General features: G+C 39.4%; 1 protein-coding gene across 4 annotated transcripts in view; it reads right to left on the bottom strand.

Annotated features, from left to right (window-relative positions):
* The window catches only part of MTRF1 (mitochondrial translation release factor 1), a 56,527-nt gene extending 35,647 nt beyond the window's left edge, over nucleotides 1-20,880 (bottom strand). For 2 of the 4 annotated variants that reach the window (XM_055335712.1, XM_055335714.1), the window contains exons 1-6: nucleotides 20,610-20,795; nucleotides 18,343-18,771; nucleotides 13,212-13,303; nucleotides 11,698-11,779; nucleotides 11,389-11,496; nucleotides 722-894 (exon numbers count right to left, since the gene is read on the bottom strand). In XM_055335712.1, coding sequence (XP_055191687.1) covers nucleotides 722-894; nucleotides 11,389-11,496; nucleotides 11,698-11,779; nucleotides 13,212-13,303; nucleotides 18,343-18,763 — 876 coding nt within the window. In that variant the 5' untranslated portion in view covers nucleotides 18,764-18,771; nucleotides 20,610-20,795. The other 2 variants (XM_055335713.1, XR_008665753.1) reach the window with 2 other exon arrangements.
* Between the last annotated feature and the right edge of the window lie 357 nt (nucleotides 20,881-21,237).

Here is a 21,237-nt window from a genome sequence, read left to right as displayed (position 1 = left end):
TCCATGTCATTGCAAATGGCAAGATTCCACTCTTTCTGATGGCTCAATAATATTCCACATGTATATACACAGCCTCTTTATCCGTTCATCAATCAATGGACAGATAATAGTACTGTTTTAGGTAGAAGAATGTTCTATTCTTAGAGGAGATGTTAAGTTGAAGATTTGAGGGATAAGGTCTCACAGTGTCTGCTATATTATATAAATAATATAGTTTAAAAAATGTCTATACACACATACATATAGGAATTCTGTAAATGTGGCAAAATGTAAACAGGTGTTGACCATAGGTAAAGGTTATGAAAGTTTTTATTGTGGTATTCTTTCAATTTTCTGTATGTTTAAAATAAAATTTTTAAAAGTCAGGGGAAAAAAATATAGGCAATACAGCTGTATTCAACTAATAAGATATAGACCCCATATCACTGATCTCAACATATTATCTGTGGAAATCATATTTTTCTTAAAATGAAACTTAAGCAACATTTAAAAACCTTCGCGAATTCTGTTTTTTGAAGAAAATTGTCTTCTATTTAAATAAAACAAAACATCTTAGGCATAAGAAGGACAACTTCATCTGGGGAAGAGTTAAGGATTTCCCAATAGAGACTGCAAAGTTTAATATGTAACCCCGAAAATCACAGTTTGGTAGAAGCTAAGCTTTCTCAGCACAAAACCCATTAAGTCAGAGTAAGTTTTTAATGCCTCTGGGTGAGGTTACCTCATCTGGTTGCGGGAGGACAATAACCGACATGGTTCCTGTGTGAATGCGCTGCATCCGTGCTGACAGGCCCACCTCAGGGATTCGCTGGACTCGGTGAACTCCACCTTCATACTTCAGATGCTTATAGACATTGTCACCAGAAATTCGGGCAGCTGCATGATGCAGCCCACCTAGAAACATAGAGTCCAAAAATGTTAATAAATTCTACTTTGAAAGGGATCTGGATCTTAAATTCCTTTAATCTCAGGCCTGAGTGCAAATAGAGAGACAAAGATGAGAACATAAAGTAGGTACAAAACTGTATTTTTCCAATGTCAATGTATTTAGATATAAAGGAAATATTTTTGGTTTAAAACATTAAACCAAACATTATTTATGCTTATCTCCAGGGAATACAATAGCGTTATTTTATTTTACTTTTTATACTTTTTTCGTTTCTAAATCTTCTGTAATCAACAAATTTTACTTTTATAAAAATACTTCCAAAAAAAATATAGTAGGCCATTTTCTGCATTGAACTACCCTCCATAAACTTAGGCTATAAGGTACATATAACAGAATGCTCAATAACATGACAATTTAATAGTGATGGGTAATTCTATAGGTCCTCCCAAGTTTTCAAGAATCTATGGAAATTTAGTTCTTGCTTATCTGTAGAATGTGAAGATGAGCACAAAAAAATCTTAATACCTAGACTGGTCTCTCTCTCTCTCTCTTTTTTAATATTTGCTATCTGATCCTTTATCATTATTATCTTTAAAGATTTTATTTATTTATTCATGAGAGACACACACAGAGAGAGAGGCAGAGACACAGACAGAGGGAGAAGCAGGCTTCATGGAGGGAGCTGGATGTGGGATTTGATCCTGGGACCCCAGGATCACACCCTAAGCCAAAGGCAGACGCTCAACCGCTGAGCCACCTGGCATCCCTAGGTTAGTGTCTTCTTATCAAGTATGTTTTTTAAAAAACCTTTTAATTATAAAATATTACATGGACATCAAAAAAAAATCACATGAATGGTGATTTAAGTGGTTTAATGACCACAAGATCAAGAACTCTGCCACTCAAAAGTTCTCCATGTGCCCCTTCGCAGTTACAATCCCTTCTCATTAGTAACTATGATCCTTTTACTCCTTTACTATAATTTTATTACCTAAACGTGCTAGTTTAGTCTCATCCATTTAAAAAAGTTTGACGTCCTTTTTTTAAAGTTTATTTATTTTTTAGTAATTTCTATACCCCATGAGGGGCTTGAACTCATGACCCCAAAACCAAGAGTCACATGCACTTCCAACTGAATCAACCAGGTGCCCCGTAAAGTTTAATGTCTCTTAAATCTCTTAATCTATACATTTTTTAAAAGATTCTATTTATTTATTATGACAGACACAGAGAGAGGTAGAGACACAGGCAGAGGGAGAAGCAGGCTTCATGCAGGGAGCCTGATGTGGGACTCGATCCCGGGATCATGCCCTAGGCCGAAGGCAGACGCTTAACTGCTGAGCCACACAGGTGTCCCTTAATCTATACATTCACCATCCATTTTTGGTTGTTGTTGCCTACAAATTCTCTTGTGAGAAACCTGGACTGTGGACTTGTAAAATTTCCCACAGTATGAATTTGCAGACTGCAAACTCTTGGTACAATTAATTCAACTTTTTCTGTCCTCTGTACCAGCTACAATCTGGCAGATGGATCCAGAGACCAGATCAGACACCAGCTTGAGCTCCTTGGCAAGACTATAGGAGGCACATAATGACTGTTTTCTTTCTTCTTTCTTTCTTTCTTTTTTATTTTTTTTATTTATTCATGAGCACACAGACAGAGAGAGAGACAGAGAGAGACAGAGAGAGAGAGAGAGAGGCAGAGACACAGGCAGAGGGAGAAGCAGGCTCCATGCAGGGAGCCCAATGTGGGACTTGATCCCAAGTCTCCAGGATCACGCCCTGGGCTGAAGGCAGTGCTAAACCACTGAGCCACCCAGGCTGCCCTGTTTTTTTTCTTTTTATGGTTTTGGCAGCCTTTGATGTTTAATGTATCATGGGGGTTATAAAATAGTGATAGTCTAACTCTGTAATTTCTTTGTCACTTATTATTAGCTAAAATACACTTATAAAGACACATTTCCTCTTGTCTACTAGGTGATTACCCTGTGCCAGAGTTATATAGGAAAGGCAGGATAAATGTATGATTCTGTTCCTTTACAATTCTACCAATGTATGTATTTTGTAATATAATAAATTAGGGTTATTTTAATCATCTGAAGATGACTAATTATTTTTAAAATATCATTATTAATTCAAGGATTTGAAAACGTTGAACACATTTAAATCTATTGCAATTAGGGATCCCTGGGTGGCTCAGTGGTTTGGCGCCTGCCTTTGACCCAGGGCATGATCCTGGAGTCCCGGGATCGAGTCCCACGTCGGGCTCCCTGCATGAAGCCTGCTTCTCCCTCTGCCTGTGTCTCTGCCTCTCTCTCTCTGTGTCTCTCATGAATAAATAAATAAAATATTTTAAAATAAATAAATAAATAAATCTATTGCATTTATTATTATTGAAGCTCAACTTGTCCATCTTTGGCCAGCAGGAGCCTCTTCAAGTTAATTTTTGAGTTCTTTTTTACATACTTGTTATGGTATAATGAAATGTTCCAGGATTATCCTGAACTTTTCTTGCCCCAGACCTGGAATCAGTGAGCTCTCCAAGAAGCCTTGATTCCTTTCCGAGAAAAATAATTTTATATATATATATATACATATATATATATATATATATATATATATATATATATATATTTTTTTTTTTTTGGAGAGAAAGAGGGAGAGGAGTAGAGGGAGGGGCAGAGAGCGAGGAAGAGAGAGAATCTTAAGCAGGTTCCACACTCAATGTGGAACCCTTCGCAGGGCTTGATCATGATCTGAGTTGAATCAAACGTGGAATGCTTAACTGACTGAGCCATCCAGGCACCCCAATACTTCAAAATTTTTAATATTTGGGCACTAGGGATGCTCATCACTACTTGATGGGTCATTGTTTCCAGGCCTTTGAAGAGGACAGATAGGAAATACCTCATGAGTTCATACTGATGTTGGGAGAAAACTCTATCAGTTTCTTGCATTTCTGCACATCTTCCAAATAAGGCTCTGTCTGCCTTCTTGTTCCAGAATATATTTTAAAGAGAGTTTGTATATTGAACAGCTTTGGAAGTACATCTTCCTCCATGGCAAAGGAATTGTTTGCTTACGGCCTTAGAAGATAAAGAGAGCATCTCCTTCTAGAGCAATGGGTAAACATGCTTACTTTAAAAAGATTCAAGGGGCACCTGGGTGACTCAGCCGGTTAAGTGTTCAACTCTTGGTTTCAGTTCAGGTCATGATCTCAGGGTTGTGAGATCGGGCCCCGCAATGGGCTCCATGCTCAGTGCGGAGTCTGCTTGGGATTCTCTCTCTTTCTCTCCCTCTGCCCCTTCCCTGCTTGTGCATGCTCTCCTAAAATAAATTTTTTTAAAAAATTTTTTTCCTAAAAAAAAAAAAAAAAAAAAAAGATTTGAGATCCCTAAGCTCAGAGTTCCAATAAAACCTACTGCATAGGCAGGTATCATCTGGCCTTCAAGTTGCCTTGTAGAACCTGGGGCTCATGAAACCAACACAAAAATGCTGACATTCTGGTTACTGGTGCTATGAGTAATAAACTGTCTTCCATATCTGACCCATGAAACTATGGCATGCTAACCTGTTAGCCTGAAAGCAGGGTAAAATCTCAGACCATTTGCAGTTCTTGACAATTGATATTTCCAGTGTAAATTCAAGATGACAGCCTCTTCTCTGTCACTCTTATCTTCCATACCAAGAATCTTGGTTCTCAATGACAGAGAAGACATTACTATTGGAGTATCTCATAACTACTCATCTATTTTATCCCACAGTGCACCTAAAGAGTCTCAGAATAATAATACTAGGTCTGCCACAACATGATTATGAAAAAATTAAGACTTTTTTTGCATATGCTCTTCCTTTTGCATACATTCTTCCTCCATTTTTCAAATGGTGTACTCTATCTATACGATCAGATCTTAGAGTTTGTACATACTGTATTCTTTCCTTTTTAGCCTTCAAATAGACCTAGTTCCACAGGTAGCCACATACTTCATGCTCACCTCTACTCCTTATGGTGATACTTCATATTTTAGCTGTCTAAAGGTTTGTTTTCTAGTAGATTCCTCAGAAAGGGATCATGGGAAAAAGTGAATTCTTGCATATTGATAAGTTTGTACCCTTATACTCATAAGTCAGTTTTGCTGCTTATAAAATCCTTAACTCAAACTTCCTTTCCTCAAGTTATTTATGCCGCCACGTTGCTTGCCATATTCCTCATATGCTTCTAATGAAGACTCAGTGCTATGATGTCAGATCTAACCCACCATGTTCCTAAAGTCAGCATGGTGGGGGCACCTGGGTGGCTCAGTAGGTTGAGTGTCTGACTCTTGGTTTTGGCTCAGGTCATGATCTCATGGGTCATGAGACTGAGCCCCGTGTCAGGCTCTGAGCTCATGGGGGAGTCTCCCCCACCTCCTTCTGCCCTTCCTCCCACTCACATGTACTCGTTCTCTCTCTCTCAAATAAATCAATCTATAAAAAAAAATAATAATAAAGTCAACATGATGGACAAAAATTGGGATAGTTTTACATTACTCTAAAAAATGCCTTAGGAAAGTAACTTATCAGAGATTGACTTTCTATCTCTTAATAAGTCCAACACAGCTGGTCTTCCTCCAGCAGTAGAACAGATTACTGTTAATCTCTTGAATACCAGATAAAGAAGCAGACCAGCATTTAGGGATCAGATGATACGAAAAATGAAATTGTTTATTGACAGGTATGGAGAGAAAAAAAAGCATTTGTGAGATCAACAACTGCCTACCAGTTACCAGGGGGTGTGAATTTGCTCAAGCAATGAAACCACATCTGTACAGCAGCTATAATTAGAATCCCTGGTTGGTTAAGCTAATAATAACCCACTGTCATTCACTGAGATCCATCTACCTTTTTAAAGGCTAAATAAACAATGGAGATGTGGTAGGAATCACTAATCTTGCATCCTTCAAGTCCTAGATGGTGGCATTTATCTCTGCCATCTCTCCAGGTTTACTATTTTCCTAGGTAGAGGCAGTTCTAGGAGCTTCTGCTTGGCCTTTCCCACCATAACAATCCTCACTTCACAGATCAGGAAAATAACATGGGGACTTTGCAGCTGCTGAGTACATCTGTTCCAATTATGTATACAGAACTAGGGAAAACACCACTGGGCCCACTATGAGAGGGACCTGAGCTAAAACTCTCTGGACCACCTGACCTCCACAAGCCCCTTTTCTAACTGATGGTCACAGAGATGTTTTGGGTCTCTGGGAATTAGTATCAGTTCAGAGCCAGTGTCCAGTAGTCCCTGTAAAATCTGGTTATTTCCATTTCTCCAAGGCACAGTTACCCTGGGAAAAGGTCACAGATCCTTTTTGGGAGAGGGCTTAACAGTATAAATATCTGGCAATATACTGAGGTCCTTCCTCAAGGGGACCCAACCTCCCCTTTATTCAAGGGGTTTGGGCCTATAAACTGGCCCAAGTCTGAGGGCTGATTGAGGGGCCATGACTCATTTTTATGATTAAAGTTACATTTCTGTTCGCTTGATCTAGAACTTTTCTGCTCATGCAGATCAAGTAAGTTTCTTCTAGGCTTTCTCTCTATTTTACTTCCAGGGATACCACGAGTAACTAGCCAATGCCATAGGCCTGCACAAGTCATACTACTCTGATTGCTGCTTTGACTCTGGTGTCATTACAGCACCCACATGCACCTCACCTTTGGCTGGTGAGTATTACCACTTGACCCCTTCCACCCTGAAATCCAATTATTCCCATTGCATTTAGGTTTTCCAATTCAGTTCCCAGACTTCCTACTGTAAAGTCTGGCCTACAAAGAAGAGCAATTACAGAGCTCGTCGAGGATGCCAGGGCTCCCCCTTACACATTTATTCCTCACAGTTGTGGTAAAAAGTATGTCTTCTGGACACATAAAATTAACCATCACATTACTCTAAGTGACCTTTCCCCGAATTTAACTGGCAAGCAGAGAATAACAAAACATAATTATAGTATTTCATAGAATTCTTTTAACTTGGAAGATGTTTCGATTTATCAAATATACAGAATAACACAGAGTAACACAGTGTCAGACCCACACTACTTATCCAGAGCTATCACCCTCCACCACTTCCACAAAAACTATCGTAATCACCTAGCTGGACTATTCGTGGAATGGTTGAGTACTGTCCATATCTGTACCTACAATCACAAAACCACAAGGCTTTAAGTCACTTGGTGCATGAATATTTGCATGAAAGGATGTTTCTTTTCAATCTTAGCTTTTAGTGCTGTGTGAATCTAAAAGGTTTCCTAACCATGGTCTAGGGATTGTTTAAGTTGCTCTATATCCCTGGAACAGAATCTCTCTTCCTGTTAATTACTGAGTTCATCTTTCATTCTTGAAAACTGGATTCAAAATATATATCTGAGAAATCACTGCTGACATCTGTCACTATTCTCTTTTATTATGCCGCTGTTTCTAAAGATTTTATTTTTATTTTTTAAGTAATCTCTATACCCAACGTGGGGCTCGAACCTATAACCCTGAGATCAAGAGTCACGTTCTCCACCAACTGAGCTAGCCAGATGCCCCAAAATGCTGCCGTTCTTGATTATATTCTCCTTGAAACGCTCTCATCTCTAGCTTCCATAACATTACACTGTCCTGATCCTATTTCTGCTTATCTGATCCCTCTATTTCTTTTGCCAACTAGTCAATCTGTCTAAATGTGGCCATTCCCAAAGGTTTGGTGCCCTGGATGTTCCCTCTCCAAAGACTCTTCCTTACATATTCTCTCAGCGTCAAACATTACCTCTGTGCCAACAGCTATCGAATCTCTCTCCTTGATTCTGTGCTCTCACCAAAGCTCTGCCTATACAACTTCAGCATTTACTGGATATTTCTAGATGGGTGTTCACAATGACCACGGACTTAATAATAATTCAAAACCAACTTATCATTATTTTTCCCAAATAGGTTCAGGTTTCAAACTTGAATGAATATTGCGGTTTTTATGACTCAGAAGATTAGAATCTCTGTGGCTCATCTCGTTTGTGTCAGAATAGATTACCGGGATGTAGTGCGGCTCTGGATTTGGCAAACTTAAGTTTGCCATTACTTACCGTGTGATCTTGGATTGGTTACTTACTGGTCTGAGCCTCGCTCTTGATCTTTAAAATGCAATTCATATTACCCATCTCAGATGGCTGGGAAGATCAAATCATCTATACTGCACGCAGGGACACAGTGGCAAGCACTAGCCCCTCTATTGTCTGTTCTTCCTTTGAAGGTCTGTCACATGTCTACTGCCAGGTCTAAGCCTTAGTTACACCTGAGTTGCCCTAATAACCTTGTACAGTTTGCCTTAAATCTAGCCTCTTGATCCTTCCTGCACACTGCTGTATAAATAATTTCCTTAAGATATATATTTATCAAACCACGTGCTTATTTTTATTTTTAATTTTTTTTCATTTTAAAACCTTAAATTCAATTTGCCAACATATAGTGTAATACCCAGTCTTCACCCCAACAAGTACCCTCCTCAGGGCTCATCACCGTCACCCAGTTACCCCATCCTACCACCCACCTCCCCTTCCGCCAACCCTTTGTTTGTTTCCGAGTTAGGAGTCTTTCATGGTTTGTCTCCCTCTCTAGTTTTTCCCAGTTTTTCAGTTCCCCTCTTTTCCCTTAAAATCCACATTTAGGGATCCCTGGGTAGCGCAGCGGTTTGGCGCCTGCCTTTGGCCCAGGGCACGATCCTGGAGACCCGGGATCGAATCCCACGTCAGGCTCCCGGTGCATGGAGCCTGCTTCTCCCTCTGCCTGTGTCTCTGCCTCTCTCTCTCTCTCTGTGACTATCATAAACAAATAAAAATTAAAAAAAAAAAAATCCACATCTATTTATTTATTTACTTATTTATTCATTTGAGAGTGAGAGCAGGGGGAGGGGGCTAGAGGGAGAGAGTCTTAAGCAGACTGCACTGAGTGCAAGCCTAATGTAGGTCTCAATTTTACAACCTTGAGATCATGACCTGAGCTAAAATAAAGAGTTGGATGCTTAACCAACTACACTACCTAGGTGCCTCCAAATCATATGCTTACTGATAGAATCTTCAACAGCTCTCTAGCCCCAACAATCAAGGTCTGTTCAGCTTTCAAGGCTGTTCAGATTCTACCCCCTCGCACTCATTTCCTATGTCTTCCCATCACATACTCTAGCTTCTCTCCAGATTGTATCAGTCTTTCCAAAGATTTTATTTATTTATTTGAGAGAGACAGCATGAGCAGGGGAGTGCAGCAGAGGGAGAAGGAGAAGCAGCCTCCACACTGAGTAGGGAGCCAGATGGGGGGACTCCATCCCAGGACCCTGGGATCATGACCTGAACTGAAGGCAGACGCTAAGATGACTGAGCCACTCAGGCACCCAATCTTTCACCTTTTACTATCTCCCCATTACAAATATGCTCCGGGTAAACTGGTTTCCTCACTGTTCTACACACATGCACACACATACATATACTTTCCCACCACCACATGCTTGCTCTGGTTGTTCCCTCTGCTCTCAATTCACCTTTCCTGACCACTGGCTATATTTAAAATCTGTACCAAGCATAACTTACTTATTTCTAGCTACTGGTTTTTATTTTCCTCTATTATTTAACTTACTTTAATCCTCCTTCCCCACTTTTATCATGTTATGATTGGGTATCAATACATAGCCAAGACAATAAGAACTTTCATATGGCTTGAAAGAATGGGGGGTGGGGGGGAGAATTCCTATCAGATGTTATGATTTAACATAATTGAGTATTTAAAAGTTTAATGACTAGGGGCACCTGAGTGGCTCAGTCAGTAGAGCATCCGACTATTGATTTCAGCCCAGGTCATGATCTCAGGGTCCTGGGATCAAGCCCTGTGTCAGGCTCCACACTCAGCAGGGAGTCTGCTTGGGATTCTCCCTCTCCCTCTCCCTCTGTCCCTCACCCTGCCTGTTCTCTCCCCCTCTCCCAAATAAATAAATATTTAAAAAAAAAGTTTAAGGACTTGTACTGTTTGCTGCTATTTATATTGTGTACGTTTTTATCATCCCAACTAGAGTGGTGTCTTAAAAATAAAGACAAATGATTAGCTTTTTCTGCATTTCCATAAAAATTGAACACATCAAAAAAAAAAGGACAATAGATGCAAAGTCAGAGAACTCAAACATGATGCTAAAAGGAAAAGTAGAAAAAATGCTAATAAGGGCAATGAAATAAAGAAGTCAAGAGAATAAAAATGTGAGAAAAATTTTTATTAGATAATATGAAATAGGGAGATTTTTTTAAAGATTTATTTATTTATTTATTTATTTTTAATAAGATTTTATTTACTTATTCATGAGAGACACACAGAGAGAGAGGGAGAGGCAGAGACACAAGAAGAAGGAGAAGCAGGCTCCATGAAGGGAGCCCGATGTGGGACTGGATCCTGGGACTCCAGGATCACGACCTGGGCTGAAGGCAGATACTCAACTGCTGAGCCACCCAGGTATCCCTATTTATTTATTTTAGAAAGAGAAAGAGAGAGAGAGAGCTTAAGCACAAGAGTGTCCAGGGGGAAGGCCAGACGGAAAGGAAGAGAAGCAGACTCCCTACTGAGTACAGAGCCTGAGGCAGAGTTTGATCTCAAGACCCTGGGATCATGACCTGAGCCGAAATCAAGAGTCGGTTGCTTAACAGACTGAACCACTTGGGAGCCCTGGGGGAAGATATTTTTAACTTCAACATTACAATAATAAGAATATAAGATAGATGAAATATATTCAAAAGAGAGCTTTTAGAAAGTTCAGACACTTAAAATCCTTTACAAAGAATAATTTCAATGGATTTGGCAGAGTGATGAGGAGAGGCATTAAGGCAAAAACACTGGCAGACCAGGTCCTTGGAAAGATTATTCTGTTATGAGCACTTAGCTGTTGAGATTATAAAAATTTAAGAAGTTAGGGGTACCTGGGTGGCTCAGTCAATTAAATGTCCACTACTTGATTTCAGCTCAGATCGTGATCTCAGGGTCGTGAGACTGAGCCCTGCATTGGGCTCTGTGTTGAGCGTGGAGTCTGCTAGAGATTTTCTCTCCCTTTCCCTCTGCCCCTCCCCACCCCACTTCCTTTCTCTAAAAAAAAATTTAAGAAGTTAAAAAAAAAATCTAATATATCTTAGCCACTCAGTCTAATTGATAATACTTTCAGATTGCATCACATAAATGATAAAATTCTTTAGAATAAAAACCTTAATACATATAGCCTCCCCAGGGAAATTTTCTCTAATTCAGACATTCCTTCCTTCACTATCTCCCACTCTGTTCTCCCAGGTAAGACCTCTACCATGGAAAAGCTGCTGAGATTGATGGGCCTGTATCACAGCATTTAGTAGGTACAGATAAAACGTTTTTTACAAATGGGACAACAGGGTTCTCTAATCAAGATCAGAGGTAAAATAATTTTCAGTATCATTTATGGACAAAATCATCAAATACACCTACCATAATCAGCTGGTGTATAATTCAGAAGTTCAAATTTCCAGTTTTTATAGCTTGAATAATTCTGATACATATCAAATATTTCCCGGGTAAACTGCTGGCAGATATCACCTAAAAAAATACAAAAAATATTCAGTTAGCAGAGATTTTTTAAGAGAGCCATTCTTACGTATAGGCCCCTTGGGAAATAAGGAGTAACTGTTTCCATAGTGAAAAACATTTAATGGACTTTTGAAGTTATAGTGTGTCAAACCAAGGCAAAACTTAAGTGTGTACTTTTTGGGTCATTTACAATAAAATTATTTAACTGACCTCCAGTAGTTCTTCCAGATGTCACCTCTATAATAACATCATTTTTGTCATATTTCTCCTTTGGCACTAGACTCTGGAAGAGCTGAAAAAGGAAAAAAAATATCAGCATTTCTGTGTATATTTTCCATTGTATACTATTGCTTGAGTTTTTTTTTTGATTTTAGATAAAAGACCTGCAAACATTAAAAAAAAAAAATCAGTAATTAACAAAATCATCTAGCATCCCAATGAGGTCTAGTCATTAAATGCTATAATAAGTAGACTGCATTAGACCCAAAATAAGTGATCAATTCATGGTAACAATGGAGTTACTTGTCAGGGTACTTTCCACAATGCTATCAGATTATCTTAATTTCTAAAATGCCCAAGTTTAGATCAAAGTCTAGAGTGCTCCATTCAATTTTTTTTTTTTTTTCAGATTTTGCCTCTTATTAGTTCTGAACAGTAGCTTCTTTCATCTAATGAATGAAGTAAAGCTTTGAAAGTCTTCATTTGGAGAAAATGAGGACTCTTTACATATGATTGTGTATTCTCTCCTGCCACAGAGGACAGTGGCCCCCAGGTCATGCCCTGTGTTCTCAGTAGAGCTGTTCTGCTTAAAGAGTATATTGAGGACTCCCAGGATAAGGCCCAAATAGTTTCTGAACTGTGACAAGAAAACAAAGGATTCCTAATAAGGAAAGTGACTAGCTTCCCTCTAAAGGAGAAAAGGGAAGCAATTTTATTTTTGATTTATTACTAAAAAGTCTTTCAAGTCAGACTAAAAGTTCCTACGTGTCATGACTCTCCCTACTGCCCTTTTAAATACTCCATTTCTGCTAGAAACGACCATCTGTGGGAGAGAATATCTGACCAAGAATGACACCCTACTTCTGCCTTTGACTTGCTGGTTAGAGATAACAATAACTGATACCTCTACTTCATTCCCTTCAACGAGGCCCTCTATGGACTCCCCGAGTAGGGAGAATGAAGGCAGGAGGATGGCCAATAGGACGGAAGGGGAGATGCTATACAGCTCCGAGTTTTTCATTCTTTCAGACAAATCATCCATTGAACTACAAGGAGCTAAAGACTTGTGTGAACCAACTGTGTCTATGCCTTGGATTCATTCTATTCTATCCAGAAAGCAAATTTTCAATCCGTAATGAACACAGTCACTACGAACTACTCTCCTTTTCTAAGCCTTAAAAACCACGGATTCTTCCTCTTGATGAACTAAATTTCCTTACCAGCATCTGTCTCCTTGCCTGGCAAGTTAATAGCTTTGAAATAGAGTTGCTCATGGAGGTAGGGCGGGGGTGGTGAGGGGAAGGCAATGTTTTAGTCTCTGGCATCCCAATAGCTTCAGTCTCGATCTGTAGCAAATTACCAACTAATCCCAGCGTAATCATTTATCATAAAAGAAGACTTAATAAACTGGTGTTTGTAAAGTACTTTGAACACCAAAGTATAGCCTAGCAAAACAATATTCTTCTATATTAACACAATCAAGTAGTTTACCTCCTAAAACGTACCTCACTGTACAACACATTGATTTTTTCAGCAATGGTTTGCCTCTCTTCCAATGCGAGATCTTGTAACTGCTTTTCATCTTGTTTACTTAGACCTACAAAGCAGCAAAACTGATGAACGTTTTTAAATACAGAGAAACTGGGATCCCTGGGTGGCGCAGCGGTTTGGCGCCTGCCTTTGGCCCAGGGTGCGATCCTGGAGACCCGGGATCGAATCCCACATCGGGCTCCCGGTGCATGGAGCCTGCTTCTCCCTCTGCCTGTGTCTCTGCCTCTCTCTCTCTCTCTCTCTCTCTCTCTCTGTGTGTGTGTGACTATCATAAATAAAAATTAAAAAAAATTAAAAATAAAAAAATAAATACAGAGAAACTCTTAAATAGGTACATAATCTCTACCTACTAAGTTTTCTTTCAGTTGTGAAGGAGGGATTATACAAAAGAACAGTTCTAATAGAGAATATCAATTAATAAGAACTTGTAAAGTATGTCTAAAGAACTCAGTGTGCAAAGAAGTATGATCATTGCCCCAAAGAGTTTATGATTTGAATGTCTAGAGCTGATTAGAAACCAATGATTAATAAAACAAGTTTGAAAAAGGACTGGTTAATTAAATATAAACCCAAATAAGGCAAGTTTTGGAGTAAACTGGAGTGACCACTTCTTGTCTTAAAAGGTAGCAGTCATTACTCAGCATGTTCTGCATAATCCAGCATGGCTGGCACCTCCATTTTTTTCAAAGTCAGAAATAAGACCTCCTAAAATTTTTAAATCTCTTGAATATTTATACCTAGTAAACACTTTTTATTTATTTCTATTTTTTTTATTTTTTCCTAGTAAACACTTTTTAAAAACACCCCATAGGTCAAACAAAACATCTTTGTAGCCTTTCCTTTATGAAAACAGTGGTCCTTTTCACATCATTTCAAAAACAGAAAGTTAAATCATGGAACTCCAATTTGAAAAGCTAACAATGAGAGAGACAGATCTTGGAACCTTTGACTCCATTGCTCTAGATACGTAGACTCTATTTGTTAATGGTGATACTTGCAATGTTATGTAGAAATGTTTGGTTAATAGTAAAGAAGAAAACAGAAATGAAAAATCATAATTATAAAACAGAAGGCTCAAAAAAAATAAAATAAATAAAACAGAAGGCTCTTGAAACTTCTTCCCTAGTCATGGAAGTCATTAAAATCTGAATCTGGTATGATTCCATGCCTCACTCAAGCTTGGTTGCTTTTCTTTTCTTTTCTCTTTTCTTTTTCTTTTCTTTTCTTTTCTTTTCTTTTCTTTTCTTTCTTTCTTTCCTTCCTTTCTCTTTCTTTTCTTTCTTTTTCCTCTTTCTTTTTCCTCTTTCTTTCTTTCTTTCTTTCTTTCTTTCTTTCTTTCTTTCTTTCTTTCTTTCTTTCCTTTCTTTCAGATTTTATTTATATACTCACAAGAGACACACAGAGAGAGAGGCAGAGACCCAGGAAGAGAGAGAAGCAGGCTCCATGCAGGGAGCCCTATGTGGGACTCAATCCCAGCATTCCAGGATCGCGCCCTGAGCCAAAGGCAGACGCTCAAACGCTGAGCCACCCAGGCGTCCCATCATTCCAGCTTTCAACATTTAACACTTACTATGTGCCAGATACTCTGCTAGTTGTTGGGGACACAAGGATGAATAAAACATGGTTCCAGGCCCCAACTGGCTCAGTCTGGTGGGAAAGAGACATGTACACACAATTATAATATATGATAGGGCAATGCTATGGAGGCATAAAGGAGGGGGGTCTATGCCAGACTTCAGCACTGGAGGAAGGTTTCCTGGACAGACACCATCTGAACTAAATTCTAATTATGGATCATCTGTGGCAGAACTGTAATATCACTGGTGGCCCTGCATCATGCAGTTCTGCCACAAAAGGAAACTAGGCTGACATGACTCCATATAGGTACCTGTTGGGTCAAAGGTGTCAGAAAAAGCTAATCTGCAGTCACATAAAATTATTTTTGTGGCCTCTTACTATTTACTGATTGTGAAATCTACTTCAATTTCATTATATCCCAAAGATTTGGGAGTCTATTATATCCTATGCTGCAGGAAATATAAAAATGAGTAAGATAGGCTCTGTCGTTGAGGAACAGGTAATGAGGGAAGGGACAGAAGTTTAGACGATTACATAAAAGATCAAAATTCAAAGCAGAGAAAGGTAACATTTTTGTTTTACAGAGGGAATTGAAGCCAAAGTATGACATCCAAGCCAAACTTTGTTTTGTTTTTTTTTTAAGAATTTATTTATGTATTCATGAGAGACGCAGAGAGAAGCAGAGACACAGGCAGAGGGAGAAGCAGGCTCCATGCAGGGAGCCTGATGTGGGACTCAATCCCAGGACTCCAGGATCATGCCCTGAGCCCAAGGCAGGCGCTTAAACTGCTGAGCTACCCAGGGATCCCCCACCAAGCCAAACTTTGTAAGTGAAATGAATTTTAGCAAGGTAAAATTGGTGGGTAACAATGTCTGCACAGATAGCTATGGGATGACATGGGTATATTCAGGGAACAGCAAGTTATCTATTTTTCTTGGAAGGTTGCATATGCAAAGGGAACTAACACGCTATGCAGAGAGGCTGGTGTCACTCTGCGAGGCTTTTTAAAAAGATTTCATTTATCACAGAGAGAGCACAAGTGGGGGATAGAGGAGGGGCAGAGGGAGAGGGAGAAGCAGGCTTCGGCCAAGCAGGGAGCCCAACGTGGGGCTAGATCCCACGACCCCAGGATCATTATCTGAGCTAAAGGCAGACGTTTAACCAACTGAGCCACCCAGGTGCCCCTCTGCAGAGGCTCTTAAATACCAAATCAAGAATCTGTATTTATTGGCAATGGGAGCTACTGAAAATTTTGAGCAGGGGAGTAATATGAGTAAGGTTGCACTTGGACTGGGAAAGCCTGAAGTGACAGTACAAGTTAGGAATGTATTGTAACTATCCAGGAGGAGATATAATAAAGATATAAATTAGCAGAATAGAAGGGGACTCATGAAAGGTATACTACAGAGGCAGACTCTACTGGAATTCGACTCATGGTGCAGTGGATAACAACAGGGGCTGTGGAATCTCACTGATTGGGTTCAAATCCTTGCTCCTCACCTGATTGGCTGAGTGACCTTTGGCATTTTAAGCTCAAAGTTTCTTCATTAATGATAATTCCCACCTTGTAAGATCACTGTGAATATTCAAACGAGATACTATTTGTAAAATACTGAGCTAAGTGCCTGGCACATATTAGCACAGTAAATGTTGATTTTATCACGGTTATTACAGAACAGCAGAATTTTGGACCTAGAAGAGACTTCAGAAACAATCCAATTCAATCTCAATTATATGTGATACAACCAAGGCTGAAAAAGATTATGTCATTTAGTTTAAAAAGCATTTAGGATGCTCCTATTATATGCAAAGAACCTTCCCAAAACTAATTAATTACCAATTTGAGTGGTGTCATACAAAAGAATAAAAACAAAAAAATCCTCAGTAAACATGGGTGAGAAACTCACAGAAGCACCAACAGAAGGTAGAAAAATACGCCTCTGGAAATACAGGACTTTTACAGGTATAACTGTGGCTGGCCTTGACGTTGCTTAACGTTGCTAACATTTAATGGAACAGGATGGAGCATAAAAGAAATTTTAGAAACAGAAGCTTTGAGCACTAGCTGGATAAATGTTGAATCTCAGGTTAGTCCATTGTGCAGTTCTCTCAACTTCTGTACATTTTGGAAATTTTTCATATGGGAAAAAATGTTAAGGCAATAGCAGTATTAAGAAATATCAAAACTAGGGACACTTGGGTGGCTCAGCAGTTGAGCATCTGCCTTGGGCTCAGGGTCCAGGGATCAAGTCCTGTATCAGGCTCCCTGCTGTGAGCCAGCTTCTCCCTCTGCCTGTGTCTCTGCTTCTCGTTCTCTCATGAATAAATCAATAAAATCTTAAAAAAGAAATACCAAAACTAAAAGTAAACATCTCTCACATCCTATATAAAATTAATCCCAATAGATCAAAGAAGTCAACATAAGGTTAAAAAATTTAACTCTCTCAGAAAACATAGATGTACCCTTTGTGACCCTAGGTTACACAATAGATTCCTAGATAAAATACCAAAAACACAAGCAACAAGAGCAAAAAAGATAAATTAGACATCATCAAAATTTTAAAAATTATGGGGCTTCAAAACATAACCTACAAATAGAATAGGAGAAAATTTTTGCACATCACTTATCTCATAAGGAACTCAGGGCTAGAATATAAAGAACTCTCACTACTCATTAATAAGACAAACAACTTAATTTAAAAATGGGCAAAGGGTCTCATCTTTATCCAGAGATAAGATACAAATGGCCAACAGGCATATGACAAGATGCTCAAATCATTAATCAAGGAAATGCAAATCAAAGCCACAATCGAGATACCATTTCACATCCACCAGGATAGCTAGAATAAAAAGGGCAAAGTAGAAATGGTGTAGCCACTATGGAAAAACAGTCTGGCAAGTCCTCCAAAGGTTAAATGTGTAGAGTTATAATAGGCAATTGTAGTACCACTGTTCATAATGACCAAAAAGTGGAAACAACTCAATATCCATTAACTGATGAATGGATAAAATAAAATGCAGTAGATCCACACAATGGAATGGAATTTATATACAATGCCTGAAATAAGTAAATCTAGAAAGTAGATTGATTAGCAGTTGCCTTGGGTTGGTAGGGAAGGGGGAATTGGGGCAAGTGGCTACCAGGTGCAGGGTTCTTTCTGGGATGATGAAATAATACCTGACCATATAAGCCCTTTGATGGGTAGGGACTGTATTCTTGTGTCTCCGCTATATGCTCAGTAAAATCCCACTCAATAAATTAAAGTTTTCTGTAAAGGTCAATATTTAGGCTCCTAGATTCTAAAAACTTCTTGAAGCACCACAAGGAGCCTGGTCTCTTAGTAATTAATTTTTAGTAGCCAAAATACATCAAACACCCAGGATAGAATCCTGTCTTCTCCGAGTATAGAGTGTATTCACTCTAGGATTTTTAAAAGACTGCATTCAATAAAGCTTTAACCTATAAAATCAATCGCATCCTTTACACGCACATATTTTTCACCTACTTTTACACATTGAATCTAATTCTTCAATTGCTTGCTCGGCTTCCTGAATTTCTTGGTAAATGGCTGCAAGTGGTGCTAACTCGGCATGCCTTCGATTCAAAGACTTTCGGTCGCCTTCATTCACAGACATATGCTGCAAACGCTGATCAAGTGTATGGTACTCCTTATTCAGGTCCTCCATATATTTCTGTAGTGCTTTATGCTTCCACAGCACCCTGGTGTCCTGGTGTCCACAGTATCTCCTAGGACAATTCTTATTTAACCGATGATGGAGAATGGGATTCCCGTTTTGTCTAAAAACCCACAGCCTTGTATCAAGATGTATCTGTGTAAATTGATGAAATTGGGGGTGGATGTGGCGCTGGTGGTGACCATTAAGAGATGAACATCTAAAAAGCCAAGCACACAGGTGACGATTCATCTCAGCATCTGAAATATAATAAACACAATTTGAAAAAAAATCGAATCTACAAATACAAAATCTGGAAGTAGCCTCAAGAAATCTTGTCCAGTTTGTGGGCACAACCAGCTTCAAAGTCCTGAAATTCAGTAATCCATAAAAAGAAAATAATTCTTCAAATCTCTGAATATAACATTAAAATAAATGAAGACAGCACCTTTTTTTATTCATTCGATGTTTATAATTAACTACAGCAAATGAGTAGGAGCATAATTAATAAATTTATCAACAGACTGGGTTAAATCAGCTATATTCTAGAAAGTATCCAGGGTCTAGACTTGAATATGTGAACAAATACTTGAAAGATATCAATCAGGCAAGTTTTAGGTGGTTCACATATTCATAGATTTCTAAAGTTTGAAGGAAATATTAACTGTTTTCTTGTCTATTTCTTTAATTTGAGGTATCCAGATGCCCAAGTGAGTCGAGAAACTTAATCATGATTATTCACTCAGCCAGACAGATGCAGAACTAATACTAGAATGCAGTTTGCCTGTTCAGAGCTCAGGGCTTCCCTTTTAGATCAGATCCTAAAGGAAGAAAACTTCAAATAGTTAACAGATTAAATAAGTAGGTCTGGTAAAAGGGGACAGTGGCAATATTTGCATTAAGTGAAAAAAAGCAGAATGCAAAACAATATAATATCAATGAGGTTTTCAAAATTTTCTATGACATATGGTAATCCATATAAAAAAGGTAAAACGAGTATTCTGGGAAAAAAGCAACAACCTAAAAAAGAAACATACCAAAATGTTACTAAGATGACCTCTAGTTGTGAGATTGTGGATACCTTTTGCTTGCTTTCCATTTTTTCTACCTTTCAGTGTTTTTTGATTTTTCTATACACATAGCACATATTACTGTCACAAGAAGCAAAAAACATTTTTAAAAAATTACAAGTTAGGGGCACCTGGGTGGTTCAGTGGTTGAGCTCTGCCTTTGGCTCAGGTCATGACCCTGGGATTGAGTCCTGTATCAGGCTCCCCGCTGAGAGTCTGCTTCTCCCTCTGCCTAGGTCTGTGTGTGTGTGTGTGTGTGTGTGTGTGAACAAAATCTTTAAAAAAAAATTACAAGTTAGGTGGAATTGGCCGTGTTCACTAATTTCCTGTTCTTCTCCCTTCTCATAGATATAATCATAAGCTAACCAAAGCACAGAATGGTTTTACCAAGGGAAAACATATTTTAGGAAAAACACTTCGCCCCCAAAATTCTGAGGTTCAACGTTGAAATAAGGGTCAAAGTTTTATGGCCTCCAGCATTCCTATCATGCTAGGAGGGGCATGCATATAGTAACTCATTTGAGCATTAGAAGTCAGCTAGCTTGAAAAAAATCACAATCTTCTATAAAATTAAATATTCGGAACGGTCCCCCAAAACATTAGGATTTTGCAGCATTCTACTACTGAACTTTAACACACTGAAGCGCATTGGGAAAAAGGACTGTGGAAGAACGCACCAATGCCCGGCAGGCACATATGGTACAGACCCTCTGCACAAGTTCCCGTGTGTGTCTTTACGTCCAGTCTCAAGCACATCAGAAGTGAGTCCATTTGAAAACATGGACAAAAGGATGACAAATTCCTGTTAGTACGCTTCTAGCTAAAATTTCCAGCCCAGGGAACAGTAGTAGAGTGACTCTTAAGGTCATGAACCTCAATGTTAGGAGAAAAACAAATACCAAAAAAACCAAAACCAAAACCAAAAACCAAAAACCAAAAACCAAAACCAAAACCCCCCCCACAAACCAAGACGTCTACTCGCTTGGGTCCCCTCCACCTGGGAACCGCAAGTCTCCTCCATCACCCACCTCAGTGGCACAACTCCCAGGGCCTGCAGGTCACAAGGGACACTGCGCCTGCGCCAGAGCAGCACGTGTCAGCCCTACTTTGTAACTCGGTATACACAGTGATCCCATCGAGGCAACATGCGGGGGGAAAAAAATGGGGGTGGAAAAAATACTTTTTAAGGTCGAAGAAGAGAAAATAAAAATCGTGAGTACCTAAGAAAAAGAAGAAAGGACGCTAGCTTTCCTTTCTGAAGCGGGAACCTTCTGTGACCGGCTACATCGCAGCCCGACAGACGCTGGGTCAGTTTCACTTCCGGGTTCACTCCTTCCGGGGTCACGCTTTGCTCTCGGCTTCTCCGGAGCAGTCGTGGCGCGTGCGTAACGGCTAACGGGGAGAAACGAGAGAAAATTAACAAAGCGAGAAAGAAAATCGCAGGAGATGACCACAGGCGGCACTCATCCGGAGCCGGGCGCGGGTGGCGATGGGGCAGGTCGGGCGGGCGGTGGAGGGATGTAGGGTGAACTACAACTTCCGGCAGCTCCAACCCAGGAATGCTGGGAGTTGTAGTTTATGCCCAGGCTGGCTTCCAAGACCCCAGCCAAAAATCTGGTCTCTTAGAGACAGGCAAACGCAGTGAAGAGATGCTCC

Source organism: Nyctereutes procyonoides, unplaced genomic scaffold (genome assembly GCF_905146905.1).
Source record: "Nyctereutes procyonoides isolate TBG_1078 unplaced genomic scaffold, NYPRO_anot_genome, whole genome shotgun sequence".
NCBI classification, from domain to species: domain Eukaryota; kingdom Metazoa; phylum Chordata; class Mammalia; order Carnivora; family Canidae; genus Nyctereutes; species Nyctereutes procyonoides.
Note: the sequence above shows the minus strand (reverse complement) of the source record. Positions and strands in the feature narration are given on the sequence as shown.